At 40.4% G+C, this 18778-nt stretch overlaps 1 protein-coding gene across 3 annotated transcripts in view; it reads left to right on the top strand.

Moving 5' to 3' along the window:
* gramd2aa (GRAM domain containing 2Aa) overlaps positions 1–6264 on the top strand; it is a 46010-nt gene extending 39746 nt beyond the window's left edge. For all 3 annotated transcript variants that reach the window (XM_033627044.2, XM_033627062.2, XM_033627053.2), the window contains exons 10-12: positions 2289–2382; positions 3468–3572; positions 4059–6264. In XM_033627044.2, coding sequence (XP_033482935.2) covers positions 2289–2382; positions 3468–3572; positions 4059–4062 — 203 coding nt within the window. In that variant the 3' untranslated portion in view covers positions 4063–6264. The remainder of the gene's footprint in view (positions 1–2288; positions 2383–3467; positions 3573–4058) is intronic.
* The last annotated feature ends 12514 nt before the right edge of the window (positions 6265–18778 follow it).

Below are 18778 nucleotides of genomic sequence, written 5' to 3'. Positions count from 1 at the left end.
CCCAGAGGTGTTTAGCACTTGTTGGCCCCTTTGCCTTCACTCTGCGGTCCAGCTCACCCCAAACCATCTCGATTGGGTTCAGGTCCGGTGACTGTGGAGGCCAGGTCATCTGCCGCAGCACTCCATCACTCTCCTTCTTGGTCAAATAGCCCTTACACAGCCTGGAGGTGTGTTTGGGGTCATTGTCCTGTTGAAAAATAAATGATCGTCCAACTAAACACAAACCGGATGGGATGGCATGTCGCTGCAGGATGCTGTGGTAGCCATGCTGGTTCAGTGTGCCTTCAGTTTTGAATAAATCCCCAACAGTGTCACCAGCAAAACACCCCCACACCATCACACCTCCTCCTCCATGCTTCACAGTGGGAACCAGGCATGTGGAATCCATCCGTTCACCTTTTCTGCGTCTCACAAAGACACGGCGGTTGGAACCAAAGATCTCAAATTTGGACTCATCAGACCAAAGCACAGATTTCCACTGGTCTAATGTCCATTCCTTGTGTTTCTTGGCCCAAACAAATCTCTTCTGCTCGTTGCCTCTCCTTAGCAGTGGTTTCCTAGCAGCTATTTGACCATGAAGGCCTGATTGGCGCAGTCTCCTCTTAACAGTTGTTCTAGAGATGGGTCTGCTGCTAGAACTCTGTGTGGCATTCATCTGGTCTCTGATCTGAGCTGCTGTTAACTTGCCATTTCTGAGGCTGGTGACTCGGATGAACTTATCCTCAGAAGCAGAGGTGACTCTTGGTCTTCCTTTCCTGGGTCGGTCCTCATTTGTGCCAGTTTCGTTGTAGCGCTTGATGGTTTTTGCGACTCCACTTGGGGACACATTTAAAGTTTTTGCAATTTTCCGGACTGACTGACCTTCATTTCTTAAAGTAATGATGGCCACTCGTTTTTCTTTAGTTAGCTGATTGGTTCTTGCCATAATATGAATTTTAACAGTTGTCCAATAGGGCTGTCGGCTGTGTATTAACCTGACTTCTGCACAACACAACTGATGGTCCCAACCCCATTGATAAAGCAAGAAATTCCACTAATTAACCCTGATAAGGCACACCTGTGAAGTGGAAACCATTTCAGGTGACTACCTCTTGAAGCTCATGGAGAGAATGCCAAGAGTGTGCAAAGCAGTAATCAGAGCAAAGGGTGGCTATTTTGAAGAAACTAGAATATAAAACATGTTTTCAGTTATTTCACCTTTTTTTGTTAAGTACATAACTCCACATGTGTTCATTCATAGTTTTGATGCCTTCAGTGAGAATCTACAATGTAAATAGTCATGAAAATAAAGAAAACGCATTGAATGAGAAGGTGTGTCCAAACTTTTGGCCTGTACTGTATATATATATATATATATATAAGGTTTTTAGGTTTAAAGGATTTTTTTCATTTTAAAGGAGGCATTAATAAAATTAAAAAATGATTAAATTAAAAATGAAAACCTGAACCCTTTTTTTTAAAAATTCCTCTTTTAAAATGAGAAAAAAAACTTTCAGGTCTTAAGGTTTTTTATTTTATTTTAAAGGAGGCATAAATAAAATACAAAAAAAAATTAAAACCTGAAATCCTATTTTTTTTTAAAAAAATCATTTTAAAGGAGGAATAAAAAAATTTAAAAGATTTCAGGTCTTAAGTTTTTTTTTTCTTATATTAAAAGAGGCATAAACAATATACACGCAAAAATTAAAATAAAAATAATTTAAACCTGAAATCCAATAAAAAAAAAATTCTTTTAAAGGAGGAATAAAAAACTTTAAAGGTGTCAGGTCTAAAGGTTTTTTATCTTAAAGGAGGCATAAAAAAATACAAAATAAAATAAAACCTGAATCCCTTTAAAAAATTTTATTTTTCATTTCAAAGGAGGCATAAATTAAAAAAATAAAATAAAAACATCTCAGATTTCACCATTTCTTTCTTTGGATTTAGCACAAAATGCAAATAAACCTAAAATTCACGTAAAAATTAATCAACTTTTTTTTTTTTTTTTTTTTACAATTACAGGAGCCTTAGTTGTATATAAATTTATATATATTTTGCCATATGACAAAGACAAGGTTTTATTTTATAGAGGTCTTGGACAGCTCACATTGTTAATTGATATCATTTAATTGCACCCTCTGATTAGATTTATATTGTGATTAATATTTGAGCTCCAAAGTGCATATTGTCGCACCATTACACAAACAGGTGGGCCAGCACTATGAAAAGTGAAACATGTACAGTCGAGCCAAGCCAAGTACTGTTAATGATTTTCTGTGTGTGTGTGTGTGTGTGTGTGTGTGTGACAGAGCGAGCTCTGCAAACAGACAGAGGTCTTTTATCAGAGCCACTGGCGGAGCTGGGCCAGATGGAGTACCAGCTGCTCAAGTTCTTCACCCTGCTGTGAGTATACAGAGGGACACACAGACACCAACAACACCACCTTCACCTCCTCCAACAGCTGACTCACAGCTACACACACACTGGGAGTATTAACATGGAGATATAAATAGTGGGCAATTCACTCCGTCATGCTGAACACACGGGATCAGAGATGTTAAAGCACTTTCTAGTTTGTATTTTGTCACAGAGAAGTTTCCTTTTATGATGACCTAACTTAATAACTTAATTATTAAAATTTATTGCAGTGTGTCAAATAATTTGTCTTCGTGAGCTCTCCTTACTCCCCCCGCTCTGGAGTGTAAGAGGGTGACACAGTGAGCAGGGCGACTGTCCTTCACCCAGAGGGCAAGAAGCCGATCTGCTTACATTAAGTGTCCTTGAGAGAGCAATGAATCCATATCTGCTCCTGGAGGTTTATCATATAGCTGACGGTGACCTCTGACCCTGCAGTCCAGGGCACATTTTCCCTCTGGTATATCAGAATATAATCCATATGAACTACAAAGACAACTCTACATACATTTATGATTACAATGGAATACACATTGAATGTAATAAAGCAAAACATGCATGCATATTTATTAACTCCTGAGTGAATTAAAAGGTTTCATCTTTTCTTTTCAGGCTCATTTCAGATAACCTGCACTTGAACTTTATAACCTTGCAATGATAACTTCAAATGAATAAAAATAATGTAAACTCGATTTTGTATGATTCTACAACATATACAAGTTTCAGTGTATTGTTTTTGTACTGTACAGAAATGAAAATGGAAAGCAAACACATTCAAAACTTTGAAATGCTACATCATTACTTGAAAAACTTTAAGCAGCAATATAAAGTGCAGCATGATTTGCAAAACACTTCTTTGCTCCTTTAAGACAGATCTAAACTGTGTATTTCAAGGACAGTAAAGTGCAGTGATGTCAACAGGAAGTCAAATGTCGCCTCCCAGTGTTCACCAGAAGACATTACAGCTCTCTACCTCCAAATCAACAGAGGATTCCTGTGTCTAATGTCACAACCATGCTGACAGTTAATATTTGTGATTTAACTAATCTGTGTGTCGCGTCTTCTTTCGTCAGTATTATTCTCCTCATCCTGTCGTCGTGCTACCTGGCCTTTCGTGTGTGCAGTCTGGAGCAGCAGCTGTCCTTCCTCAGTAACCCAAATCTGCCCCTGAGAGAGAGGTAACACTCCATCATCATCATCAGCTGCAGCATCATCAGTGCTTTATATGTGAAACAGCTGTTTGTTTCTTTATTGGAAAAAGTTTTTTATTACTACACCAAAAATAAAGGACATTCAAATTCCATTAAAGTTGAGATTTACAAAAAAACAACAACAACAAAGGCTTGTCCCAAATATAGGCCTGTGCCAGTTGGTAAAATGACACCAAAGATAATTCAATTTTTGCACATCTATCCAGTTGACTTGAAAGAAAGAATTGCAGTTAAAACATGCAGGTCGAAAATTAAAGATGGAGACACAGCAACTTCCAACTAACTTGTCTCAACTCAAACTTTAGGACTTGGGCCTTGACTTGCAACTTGCCACTCTTGAGTTGGGGCTTGAGTGCAAAGACTTGAGACTTGTCACTTGCAAAACAATGACTTGCTCTCACCTGCCATTTAATCCAGAGAGTCCTCTAACTTGGCTGCTTTCTCCTCACCTAGGTAACCACTGCTCTCCGCTGTGAGCCGTCAGACTGGCGGCTGGTTCCTCTTCTCATCCTTGGAGTTGATGCCCTCCTCCAGAGATTTAGGACCTTCTTTAGAGCCCAGAAAAGATCAAGAAACCCCTGCGCCAGCCGGAAGACACGCAGGAGCAACATCAACCCGAGTCCAGGCATCTTCCCCTCAGCGGAATGACTTCCTATTTAGTGATCACTTCCAGACTATGCAAACAGAGTTTTTATTTATAAAATGAAAGTAGGTTTTACTGTTCAGGGCTCCACACTAACTTCAGACATTGGTTGCACTGGTGTGCCGAACTATTTCACCTGAAATTTGTCACCGAGCCTTCTAGCGCTGCAATAATACATTTCAAGCACCATCTTTTGCGTCAGTTCCCACGCACATTAGTCATTTCTCAACACATTATGTAAAGGATTGTAAACACAGACGATGTTGGGTCAGGATGAAGCATCTTTCTGGGGACAGGCGGTGGAGCAGTGGCTACTGCGGATGATGTCAAACCTGTGCAGAGCCTTTTAGGGCTAGTAAATGGACCTGCACTTGTATAGCGCCTCTCTAGTCTTCTGACCACTCAAGGCGCTTTCACACTACTGATTCACATTCACACAGTCACACACTGGTGGCCGAGGCTACCCAACATGATGCCACCTGCTACTCAGTACTCAGTATACCCATTCAAACACTCTAACACACTGATGGAACAGCCATTGGGAGCAATTTGGGGTTCAGTATCTTGCCCAAGGATACTTCAGCGCGGACTGGAGGAGCCATGAATCTAACCGCCGATCTTCCGATTGGTGGATGATCCACTCTATGTCTGAGCCGCCAGTAACAGGTGTAAGAGGAACCGCAGCATTTTGCTTGCCGAAAAACAATCAATAGTTCTCTTTATCTTGAACTGAAGTATGTTTTAGATCATGATGCTACTCAAGGAAGAGTATAGGACGCGGTTTCATACGTACACACTTGGTTTTAATCCCAGGAAACAGGATTCCCAGGAATCCACATCCATCCTCATCCAGCCACATAAGACATTGTTACATTACAGATGTGAACCAAATAGGCTGATACGTAGAATATATATGAATATATATATCCCTTGATTCCGTTATTAGATACCTACGTGTGTAGTATTTAAGTAGGCGTTGTATGTCCCCCAATGTGGATGCAATTGCCGGAGTTGGAAGTGGGTACACATGCCTTATTTTTTGTCCCCATCCGAATTCAGCAAATAAGAATATCAGGGTCAGAGCCAATCAGAGGCCCCCCCACACACACACACACACACACACACACACACACACACACACACACACACACAGAGCTGCTAAATGTCAGGTGCACCAGTGCGACCAATGAAAATGTTCAGTTTCACTTGACAGTTTTCTGGTGACATTTGTAGATGCTTTGTTACGATGGTCGACCATGAACTCTCCCCGTCACAGACGTTTCATGACTGCGGTATAAACCTCCGTACTCTCAGATAGCGAGCAGAACGCTGCTGAAGCTGCTGTTTGTGACACTGGTGAATTTTAGGAGAGGTGAGGTTGGTGTTAGAGGATGGACAGGTAAGAGATGATTCATCACATCTATAACTTGACAGTTGAGATATTTCAGGTGAGTTATTGTGTTAATATACAACATGTTCTGACTGACAGCCCTCAGTACACGGCTACAACAAGCTACGACGATGCACTTTTTAAAATACGTCCACATTATTTCAAATGTATGCAACTGTTTTAAAAGTTTAGATCTATTTTTGCTTGATACTAGGTACTCAGTGTCAATTTTGAGGGTGTGTATGGAAGGAAGTGGTGTTGTGACGACAGACACTTGACTGAATGAAGTTACCAATCATTTGATTGTAATATACTGGAGTGATAACGCCACCTGTGGGTGTTAGCCTAAATGTGAATGAGATGGTTCGGTGACATGCATAATTTCTGTTTTTAGTTGTACTCATCTGCTGTGTGAAAGGAGTTACCAGGGTGTTTTATTTCTTTTATACATTTCAACTGAAGTCACCAAAGACTTAAAATGACACAGTGAGGTTTTGAATGTTCATGTGATTTTATCTTTGAAGATATTTAATGAAATGTGCAGACATGGGTGGAATGTAGTCCTAGCCTAGTTTGTGAAATCCCTACGAATTAAATTGGCAACAAAATGGAGATAAACAAAGAAATGTTTGCGGCTTTTAATTTATTTTTTTGGTCATTTTGGGCACCAAGACTACCCAACCCTCGATCCTGTCAGACTTTATACAGGACCACCATGAAAAGACTTGATTCTTGACAGCACAGCAAATTTCAATAACCTCTACAACTCACCCTAAATTATGAAGCTGGAACATAATGTTGGCAGACGCACTTAATTCTTAATACTTTACATATGGAGCGTTGGCTGAATACCAGTGGCTTTGGTTTTCTTCCACATGTTTCAGCTTAAATCTAATAACTTGTCTGTGTATTCATGGGTTAAAAATGTGTATTTTCTATAATGTCAGCTGTTCAGAAGCTACAACAACCAACCTTAACTTTAGTCAAGAAATCCATGAACACATATTAATGTATGTATGCATATTAATATCTAATGGGGTTTAAAAAGGGTTCAGAAAAAGAAAATATTCAGTTCAGAGAGATTTTGACAGTTTATGAAACAAAGATTATGGATTTATTTTCATTTTCAGTCCCTTTGCCTCACAAATCTGACTTTAAAAGGACATCTGCAGCCCAGATTGATTAAATAATGATTAACAAAGTCCACATGTACAACATGATCACACTGCTGTGCTTTTAAACAGAGCGACACTTAAAGCACAGCAAGCAAATACTTAAGAGATACAGCTGGAAAAATCCTTAACTCCTTAAAGGTCTAGTGTGTTGGATTGCTCCCAGGTTGCAGAACTTAGAGCCAGTGTTTGGTTTGTCCATTCTGGGCTACTGTAAAAACAACATGGTGGTCTCTGTGGAGGAGGACCAGGCCCTCAGGAGGAGTGTCAAGCTTTGAATTCAATTTTTGTAGTGGCCAAGCAGCAGCATTACAACTTTAGCGTCCATCATGTGAAGCCATTGGGCCCAACAACACCTTTTTCCATTGACTTACATGGCTTAAAAAACCATCTCTAAATCAGCGGACAATTTTTTGGGGGGCGTCACAACCCCCACAAAATGACTTGTTTGACTGTCAGTATTTGATCCATTCAGACCGATAACATTTGGAAAGTCTGTAAGACCCGCAGGATTGAATCATTTTTAAGTTAGCGGAGAGCTACACCAGAAGTTAGCCAGTCGGCCGGTGGAAGTCTCTAGCCTGCTCTATGGGCCCAGCGATGTGGAAAATCCAGGTCATTCTAGACCCTGGAAGTTGAACTTTCTTGGCTTCATCTGTCAGTGAGCAAAGTTCATAGGTAGGTAGAGCTGCAGCTTAGTCACATCACCCACCATACCAACCTGTCAGTCCATGATGAGCTGCCTTTCGCTCCTGGGCTTGGGAGCGGAAGCCCCGATGTAAATGCTGGGTTAGCGATAGGCTAGCTATGAAGTATTAGGTTAAAAGAGAGGTGGTTATGGTAATGGTAATGCTAAGGGTTACATCTCAGTACCTATAATGTGAATCAGGTCTTCATGTATAATGAATTCTAAAGTGGATTCATTAAATTAAAATTGGTGGGTTTGTCTTGTACTAGTGGTGGGCGCGGCTTATAGGGGCATGTCATGTACGCTACACATGAAATGTGTCTGCAGCTTTGTCTCATGTCTCGCTCTGTATATACACATACACAGCTCATTCTAAGGTAAAAAAAACACAACAGTTCTTATTTATCAGGTGATTATAAATATTATATTCCATTTCTGCCAGTAGATAACCCTTAAATCCTTAACACTGGACTTTAAAGCTTAAAAGTGAATTATCTCCCTCCACACTGACAGTATATTTACTCTGGATCAGAACCTTATTGCAGCTGTGTGATATTTACACTGAGTAAACATTCAAACCCCAAGACTCGTTTTTATGGCTGCAGCACTTCATCAGTGAGAGAGAAACTGTAGATCTCTTTTGTATCATTCATTCATCTCCGTAACTGCTTATCCTCTTGAGGGCCGCAGGGGGGCTGGAGCCTATCCCAGCTGACACTGGGTGAGAGGCGGGGTTCACCCTGGACAGGTCACCAGACTATCACAGGGCTGACACATAGAGACAGACAACCATTCACACTCACATTCACACCTACAGACAATTTAGAGTCACCAGTTAACCTGCATGTCTTTGGACTGTGGGAGGCAGCTGGAGTACCTGGAGGAAACCCACACTGACACAGGGAGAACATGCAAACTCCACACAGAAGGGCTCCCACTTGAACCAGGAACCCTCTTGCTGTAAGGCGAGTGCTAACCACTACATCACCGTGCCGCCTCTTCTCTATCAGTTGATGGAAGTTTTACCTCAAATTAGCCTGACATATTTGGAAACTTTATTACCGCTACAACTTCAAATTAAGTTCTGATTAAAGGCAGATAGTCGTGTTGCACAGTCCTGTGTAGGTAGCATGGGCCAGGGTTTTCTTTATATTCTTATTATATTCTTCGTATACTCCATTGCATTGTGGAGCCATTAGCTACTTTAAAGGTGGGCCACCTGAATACCATGACGACCCAAATGATTGACAGGTGGCCTAGTTCCCGCAGTGAAAAGGAGGGTGGGGGCAGAGAGGGAGACACCTGGTTCACAGGGTCACAGTCCGGGGAGTATGCAAGGAATCCAGCACGGCCGACCCCGAACAAACCTGCTGACAATCAAAGCCTGAAGTGACGAGAACGCTCTGACTTTAAAGACCTAATCTTAATATTTAACCTTAAACTACACTTAAATTAGATTCTCTTTTTCTGTTATACGTGTTGTTTTAAATCATTTTGTACTTTTTAAAACAGAGGGGGGACCTGCTGCCAGAACCTAAAAATAATATTGTTAATATTCTTCAGTCAGCATGTTCACAGAACATGATATTTAGGGTAATGTTCTGGAAGATGATCATTTCTAAATATGGTATGAATTGTAACTATCTGACATTTGGATTATTGTCGAGTGTTTTTATATTTAACAAGAAATCGGAAGGTTTCTTTTCACATTTTTCCTGAGACACACTGAGTGTTTAAAAAGCTGAATAAAAGTAAAACATTTTCTATGTTTAAGGAAAGTAAGAAGAAAATAAAGTAGTTATAAAGGCTCCGAGCCTCACTGTGAGAACTGCTGGACGTATGGCCATTAGAAAACCAAGAAATCCCCAAACCAGTGTTTGAAGAGGCGTACAGGAATGTGAACATGGCTTTTATAAATGACTGACAAAATATACAGTATGTGAGAGTAATCATGCAGAAGTCCTCTTAAATATCAAAATGGAGAGATGACGTAACTTAAGGAATGATAAGTGGTATAAAGTGGATATGAAACTGTTTAGGATTTGGCTCATTATATTACAGTATTCTGCCTTCATCCTAAAAAGATAGCGCTTACTTGCTCACTTTAACACAAAGGAAACTACATGTAAGATTTCCCCCCCATGAGTGCACTGATACTAAAGTCCATTATTCTAATGGAGATTTTATCTCTGGATCAAGACTTTAGATTTGTTATGAGGAGGACAGATTTAAAACCATTTACAAATACAAAATACAGCTGAAATATGTACTATGTGCGACTGTTGATACATCACAGCTGTTAGCTCTGAACAGCAGGATTGTATCATCTTAAATGGGCAGATAAAACTCTATTTTTACCACTGGGTCAAATGTCAAAGAATCAAGAGTCACAAAGACTCGTTAAATGCTTATTTGATAACATCTTTAATTTGTGGCTCTTATTCCGTCCATTTTTATTTTGCTAGATTGTACATGTTAGCTGATGTGTTACATAAGTATGCATGACAAGGTGGAATAACTAATACCTTTACTAACATATTTATATATGTATTAATTCATCATAAATTGCACATAACTATACATATTTCTTATGTTTACTCTAATTCTATTGTTTTATTCTATTGATGTATATATTGTAGTTAAATGGAAAATAAAGTACTGTAATTAAGTGCAATACTGAGGTACTTGTACTTCAGATTATATATTTATGCTTACAATAAAAGCAACATCAAGATCTTTTATTCAGTTTAGCATTTATATGAAGTATTTATATATAATTACTGTTCTTTGTTAATGGAAAAAAACATTGTCTAAGTATTTTAATTTTATGACACATTATACTTCTACTTCACTACATCTAAGAGAATATTGCAGTTTTTGCTTCACTACATGTATTGAACAGCTGTAGCTTAGTTACTTTGCAGATTTATATTTTACATAAAACATATGATCAATTAAATATATGAAGCACTGTTATAGATTAAACCACCTGATTTTGTAAAACTCAGACAAACAACATTAAAATGCAGCTTCATCAGTAATAACAATCTGATAATATGATAGATAATTATATAACTCTGACAGGATTCATTAATGATACTGTGAGTAACCTTTAATTTTTTCAATTCTATTTGTTCCACTCATGTCAATACACAACAATCAAAGTCACAACCAAAAAAATTCTAATAAACATCCCATGACTGAAGGAGCAGGGAGAAGAAAACAATCTCATTCAACCTGCCCTTCTCTCAAAACACAAATAATCATAATAAACAGATGGTCTATGAGTTTCAGTAAATAACCAATACCTACTGTAACTTCAGAAAGAAACATAAATAAACAGAAGAATTGGAAACCATCACAATGTCCCCTTTAACAAGGGAACAGCTTCTACATGACAGCTCCATATAGTATTTCTCAAACATTTTCTAAAACTGATAACTACTTACACACCCCTTTAAATCATTCTGTAAAGAATGTCACAGTTTAACAGCCACCAATGAAATACACATCTGTTTTAATGTAGTCTGTGCAAACTGGTGCTTAAAGTAAACATTTCTTCCATGCTCGTCGTCCTCTGAAATAAAAACAAACAACTTTTGTAAATGTTCTGGTAACACTCTGCATTTTGCTCTAAACATAACTAACAGTGTCTGTGTTCTGATAATACTTTCAGACTATTTACTTAAAGAACAAGTGTGTAGGATTCATTGGCAGAAATGGAATATTAAACACAAGTATGTTTTCTTTGGTGTATAATCACCTGAAAATAAGAATCATTATGTTTTCGTTACCTTAGAATATCTACATGGAGAGCAGGTCCCTGCCCACTCCCCTCCTCCCATCTTTTCCTAACCCTGAGTGTAGTGTCTCTGCAGCCACAGGTAGATCTACTTGTCTCATCCACAGGGTCGGCCATGTTTCTACTATAGCAAAGAAAAGACTAACCAAGACCAAAATAAACCTAGATAGGACCTTACAGGTTTTTGCATCGGCCACTGGAAAATGGAATCGGAAAAACACTGATTTCTTTCCATCATGAATCTGCTTTATTCAGTATTTTTACTGGTTTGAGTCATCTGGTCCATTTGTTTTGGAGTAGAAGAAACCTCTGCGGATAATTCAGCTGAGAAATTGTAGCTGGTTGCAATTTGCAATCCTCACCACTAGATGCCACTTAATCTTCCTAAATCTTACACACTGTTCCTTTAAGAAAGAAAATGTTAAAGACAGGACTTATTTTTTCCACTTTACCTGAGTAAAGAATCTAAATACTTCTCTCACAACTGGTGCATGTCAGTTCTTTAAACTATGCAGGACTTTGTAACCTAGCATGTCATAAAGGAAACAAGTTAATTATAATTATTAGCTCATGCAGCACCTATAGTTTATCGGTCTCAGTTTAACTGTAAAACTTCTGAAGACCTTAAAGCACAAAGGGCAGAGGCCAACTTCTGTAACTAACTGTGTGTGTGAGAGTCAGTTTTAGCTGTAGCGTAATGGGGGCAGGTCGAAGCAGATGGCCAGACAAGCAGCAGCCTCATCCATACCTTCAGGGAGCCGTATTGTCTGTCCTGGAATGCTGTGCAGGTGACCTTTGACCTCTGCGGTGTGAAGGAGAATGCTGACTGTAACTTCACAGTAATGGTCTGTATCGCACACAGTAAAATCATCACACACAGGCCGTGTTACTGGATGTTTTCCAAGAACGCATTACCTCAGTGGTGCATTAAATGTGTCCACGTCTGCTGCGAGCGCGGTCCAAGTGCATTACAGTTTATCAATTTATGGAGTGAGAGGTGCCGTGTTTCACTGCAGCACACTGTGCAAATATTTCTTCCTAGCCAAAGGGGTTTTGGAACCAAATATCCAGAGAGAATATAATTACAAACATCGTACATCATATGGAAATATTCTACACTGGAGCAGTAAAACAATATTGTTCCTCTTTACGTTTTGCTTTAGAAAAACCATGTAAGTGCATGTTTATGAGATCACACACAAAAGATGAATTTAAAAGAAGGCTAATTTACAGTCTAGGATGGATGTATGTGCATTTATACCACAGTTTCACTTGGCAAAGCCTCACAAAGGGTTTTAGAGAACAATTTTTCTTTTAATACAACTTGGATTATGTGAAAAGGTGTAAGATGGTGTAAGAGGAAGTGGTTCCCATTTTCAAAAAAGGGGACCGGAGGGTGTGCTCCAACTATCGGAGCATCACACTGCTCAACCTCCCCCGAAAAGTTTACTCCAGGGTGCTGGAAAGGAGGCTCCGACCGAGTGTCGAACCTCAGATTCAGGATTCCGTCCTGGCCGTGGACCAGCTCTTTACACTTGCAAGGCAGCTGAAGGGGTTGTGGGAGTTTGCCCATCCAGTCTACACGTGCTTTGTGGACTTGAAGGCTTACGACTTGTGGGGGGTACTGTGGGACTATTGGGTACCGGGCTCACTGCTACGAGCCATCCGGTCCCTGTATGACCAAAGTGAGAGATGCATCCACATACTCGGCGTTAAGTCAAACACGTTCTTGGTGGGTGTTAGCCTCCGCCAGGGTTGTCCCTTGTCACCACTCCTGTCTGTGATATTCATGGACAGGATCTCAAGGCACAGCTGAGGGGGAGGAAAGGGTCCGGTCTAGGGACCTCAGAATTGCATCTCTGCTTGAATCTCCATGAACTCCAGCATGCACTGGGGTGGTTTGCAGCCGAGTGTGAAGGGGTCAGGATGAGAGTCAGCACCTCCAAATCTGAGGCCATGGTTGTCTGCCAGAAACCAGTGGATTGCTCCCTCTGGGTCGGGGGAGAGTGACTGCCTCAAGCAAGGGAGTTCAAGTATCTCGAGGTCTTGATCACAAGTGAAGGTAGAATGCAGCGTGAAATGGATTGCCAGTTTGGTGCGGCCTCTGTAGTGATGTGGCCACTGCGTCGGACCGTCGTGGTGAAGAGGGAGCTGAGCCGGAAGGTGAAGCTTTCAGTTTACTGGTTCATCTACGTACCAACCCTCACCTGTGATCATGAGCTCAGGATAGTGAGTGGAAGAATGAGATTGCAGATACAAGCGGCTGAAATGAGTTTCCTCCATGGCGTGGCTGGGCTCAGCCTTAGAGATAGGGTAAGGAGCTCAGACATCTGGAGGGAGCTTGGAGTAGAGGTGCTGCTCCTTCGCGAATGGGGTTGGTTGAGGTGGTTCCGGCATCTGATCAGGATGCCTCCTTGGTGCAGCCTGTTGGAGGTGTTCCAGGCACGTCCCACTGGTAGGAGGCCCTGGGGCAGACCCAGAACACGCTGGAGGAATTGCATATCTCATCTGGCCTGGGAACACCTTGGGGGAAAGGGACGTATGGGGTGCTTTGCTTTGCCTACTGCCTCTGCGTCCCAGCCCTTGATAAGTAGATGACAATGAGTGGATGGTGTAAGATGAGCAGGTATTGGATTTAACAAGTCTCTATTAGCTGGTCCACATGTTCTGTTCATGATCAAAAATCAATACTTAACTCTGTGAAAAAACACTTAATAGTTGTCTATTTTTATTATTTCCATAGAGAAACAGAGTACAAGAAAGCATGACATCATTCTAGGCGGCTACAATTGAGTTTGATTGTATAAAATATAGTCAGCTACTTCAGTGTTTCAATTGTAAATGTTTTATTTATCTCCTGCCAGTAGACCTCAAAGCAGCCACATGTTAAACTGTGTTTTGATTAACGGAGGTTGGCTGTGACCACAGACACACCCGAGTGTTCACAAACAAGTCGGATTGCTTCACCATATTTATTCGTCCACGTGCCCGCCATTGACTGAGAGCATCGGGTTCACACCCATCCTCTGGAGAGCTGTTGAAAGTCACTTTGGGCGGTGTGAGCCAAAACAATATATTACAACATTTCAACACAAAATGACTCCTGGGACAAGCTGAACATCAAATATATTAAACATGGTTAATCGTATATAAAGGAGAATTTATTGTTGAAGGAATAACTCTTCTTTATTGGACAAAATCTCTCTTGATGGGAATTCTGATTAAAGTCTGGGTTTGTGAAAGTTTCATGATACTATTTATTGTTTCATGGGTTGAAGTGCAGCCCTGATGTGGAGGAAAATACATCAGGGAGGGTCTTAATCTTCACGGTTGGATTAAATGTACGAACATTACCATGGAATTAAATTTAATGTACCTTTTCGTTTTCCTCTTCACTCTCATCTTTTCCTCTGTCTCTGTTCTCTCTGTGTTTGCATCTGCACTTAATCAGCTCTTTGGATTTCTCCACTTTTCCTTCCAGCAATAACTAATTCAACCCAGCAAGTCCAAAGATCTGCGGTCCGTCATCACAACTCAGTGTGTGTACACTTTCCACACAATCAGTGGCTTTGGTTACATGTGTCCACCAAGTGACACAGTATCTTTAAAGAAGACACACGAGTGGTGAAACTAAGAAGAATAAGTTTTCATATTCACACTTTTTAGTTTGAGCTATTAAAGACAGTTTGAATAGTTGTATTAATGTGTTAGAAAGTTTTAACACTTAAAGTAACAGCTATTGTAAAGACACTTTGTGTTAAAGTCTTGCTGAGAATAGACAAGAAGATTGATACAATTCAGTCAGTAGCTGGCTAGCTTAATTTAGCTAAGCTAAAGCACAAATACCAGAATCAGTGAGAGACAGCTACAGGCAACAGCTAGGCGAGCCACTTTGGTTTGTATGGAAAATGTAACAGTCAGCAACTGCTCAACTTAGCTTAGCTTAACTTAGCTTAGCTTAGCACAAATACTGGAAATGGGGAAACAGCTACAGGAAACAGCTAGGCTAACCATGCTCTTGTTTGTGTGATAGACGTAACAGTCAGCAGCCAGTTAGCTCAGCTTAGCTTAGGAAACAGTAGGGAACAGCTACAAGAAACCGCTAGGCTATCCACTCTTGTTTGTAAGGTAAATGTAACAGTCAGCGGGCGGTTAGCTTAGCACAAATTCTGGAAACAATGGGAGACAGCTACAGGAAACTGCTAGGCTACCCACTCTCGTTTGTGTGGTAAATGTAACAGTCAGCAACTGGTTAGCTTAGCTTAGCTTAGCTTAGCCGAGCACAAATACTGGAATCAGTGGAAGACAGCTACAGGAAATGGCTAGGCTAGCTGCTCTTGTTGTGTCTTAAATGTAACAGTCAGCAGCTGGTTAGCTTAGCTTAGCACAAATACTGGAATCAGTGGAAGACAGCTACAGGAAATGGCTAGGCTAGCCACTCGTTTGTATGTAAAACGTGACAGTCAGTAGCTGCTTAGCTTAGCTTAGCACAAATACCAGAAACAGGGGAAATGGCTAGGGAAAAACAGCTAGGCTAGCCACTCTTGTTTGTATGGTAAATGTAACAGTCAGCAGCCAGTTAGCTTAGCTTAACACAAATACTGGAAACAGTGGGAGACAGCTACAGGAAACAACTAGGCTAGCCACTCGTGTTTGTATGGTAACAGTTACAGTCAGCAGCTGTTTAGCTTAGCTTAGCTTAGCTTAGCACAGATACTGGAAACAGGAGGGAAACATGATCAGGAAACAGCTAGGCTAGCCACTCAGCTACAGGAACAGCTAGTTTAGTGACTCAGCTATGGAAAACAGCAAGGCTAGTCACCCTTGTTTATACAGTGAATCTAACAGTTAGCAGCTGCTCAACTTAGCTTAGTTTAGCACAAATATTGGACAGAGGGGTTAAACAGTTAGGGGAAACAGTTAGGCTCGCCACTTTCTTGTTTGTATGGTAAATATAACAGTCAGCAGCCACTTAGCTTAGCTTAGCTTAGCACAAACACAGGAAAACAGCAAGGCTCTCTCTGAAGGTCACAAAATCCACCTACCACCTCTAAACCTAACAAAATACCTCAACACATTAGATCTTGTGCAGTGTAAAAAATTAACCATTCAGTGGTGTTTAAAGGCAGATTTTGTTATCTGTGGACAGGGTCAGACGAGCTGTTTCCTAATCTTTCCAGCATTTATGCTAAGCTAAGCTAACCAGCTCCTGGCTGGAAATATATAAGGGTGTTTCCCCAAACCTCAAGCTTTAAAATATCTGACAGGGTTTAATAGGTTTAATATTCACTGGTGATTTGGCTATTTATTTTCCCATTGCTAATATTAAAATGGGATTTATGTGATTACTTATTTAGATATTAGCCAATTTACAGAATGCCTTTTAGATATGTAGTGCTTCAATTTCTCTGGTTTCTAACAGAGGTTGATCAAAGACAAGCTTTAGTTACACCAAAATATGTTTTAATGGTTTTGTTCTGTTGTTTCACATGAGTTTTAGGATTTGTAAAATATTTTACATATTAAAGCTGGAGCCTTGAGCTTCTTATTCTCTAAGGTGTCTTTGTTTTGTAATTTCCCAGCTGTTTTCTGCAGGGACAGAACATTACTGCTCGTACAATGACTGACCTACATAACAACTCCAGTTTACCACCTGATCAAAGGAGATGGACAAGCCTGGCTGGCACTTCTGCATTTCACTGGTACAGTTTGTTAACACAGAGCACAATGGTGAAGCCTTATCTCAGGGGAATCATGGTGCACATGCAATGGAGCATCTAACTCTTGCCTTCTCTCTTCATTTCTGATGTGATGTTGTGGTACGGGCTTGACCTACTTACACCTCCTGAACAAGACGTGTTACAGTGCAGTCGCACACCTGGAAACAGTGCCGTCCAGGATGTAACCACGTCGGTTTGGGCCCCTCGATAGGATGTTGCTTGTTTTAATTAAAGTGATTCTCACGCATGCTGCTGTAAATGAAGCTAAAATGGTTCCAAGTTTTTGGAGTTGGTTGCAGATGTTTTGTGACAGGACATGATGTAATGTAGAACACCACAACAGATTTTCCTATTTATGACAGAGGTCAGAGACAGTTCTGAGCTCACGTTATGGAAATGTTTGTGTGTATGTGTGTATTTGTGTATGTATATGTACCTGCTCCAGACAAGAGGGCTTCTATCTGACGAGTAAATACGAACCACCTGGAGGGGAAGCTTGGCTGCTGCTCCTGAAATCAATTATACACAACACAGATGAAGAACAGTGGTGAGTGAGTTCGCTAGGGAGCTCTGTGTTTGTTTGTGTCTGTAAATTGAGGTGTATGTCTGGGCATACATTAAAAACAAAACATACTTACATTCCTTTAGCTGTATGTCTGTTTTTAATCAAGGTAGAGCTCAAATCTGTTGAAACAGACATGTTTTTAATGTTTTTCAGAGCATATATCCAATCAAGGTCTGTAAATGTTGATTAAGTGTTCAAGCATTAAAACATGTTGCTTTTAAAGCTGTGTTCACAAGGACCAAACCACATTAATGTGACTCTCATTCATGTTACAGTACCTTTGGTCTAACTTTGTTTATAGATCTCAACATTTTTTGATTAGTAACCAATATTATCAAATATGAAATGGTGTAGGACGTACTCAGATCCTTTACTTAAATAAAAGTATATACCAGACCAAAAGGAGTTGGCAGAAGTAAAACTTTTATGTCCCTACCCCTTTCTTACATTTCTTCTTTTAACTCATATATTATTTCAGCAAATTCCCAAATTATTTACAGCCAATAAACAACTATCCCCAGTCTGTTTACCACCCAATTAAAAAAAAGTAATAAACCCAGTTTATTTACAGTCCAAGTACCTTCCTCCACCTCTGCAGGTGCATATTGAGGAACAGTAGAGAGACTGAGACTCAAACCTGGGTCCTGAGGGTGAAGCGTGACCTTCTTTCCTAATTACGACAGCGATTATCAGTAAGCCTTCTGTTGGTTTACAGCAGAACAAAAGCACCAAGACTAAGAAGCTTTCTTCTACGCCACAGAAATTTGTGCATCATTTGCCAAAAGAGCAAAGAGCATGGTACAGGATTTTGCAGGATTTAAGTTTATCCATCTCAGTTTAGGTTTTCCTTCTCACAACAAAGTGTGCTTTTGTAGCATTCCTTCAGATTACGACACAAAACCTCTGTGCACTACTGTACGTTAGAGTACCAAGAACTGAGATGACAATAACAGAATGTCAAGTTGTGTTTCCCTGTAAGCACTCGTGGAGCGGACTTGGTAAATTGACCATTTAGTTTCAGATCTGTCTAAATGAATGTTCCTTTCCCCAGGCTCTTTGTCTCACTAATGCAGTGTACTGCCTGGGTGGTGAATGCCCCGGCTTTGTGGCATTTTATTGGGACAATAGTAAACCCTGATGGCTCGTCTGACTGGTTACTCCGGGTGAAATACGCCTGTGGGACGTAGATGTGC

This window comes from Epinephelus lanceolatus, chromosome 2 (genome assembly GCF_041903045.1).
Source record: "Epinephelus lanceolatus isolate andai-2023 chromosome 2, ASM4190304v1, whole genome shotgun sequence".
NCBI classification, from domain to species: Eukaryota; Metazoa; Chordata; class Actinopteri; order Perciformes; family Serranidae; genus Epinephelus; species Epinephelus lanceolatus.
The sequence above is the reverse complement of the archived record's forward strand: the minus strand, read 5'-3'. Positions and strand labels throughout refer to the sequence as shown.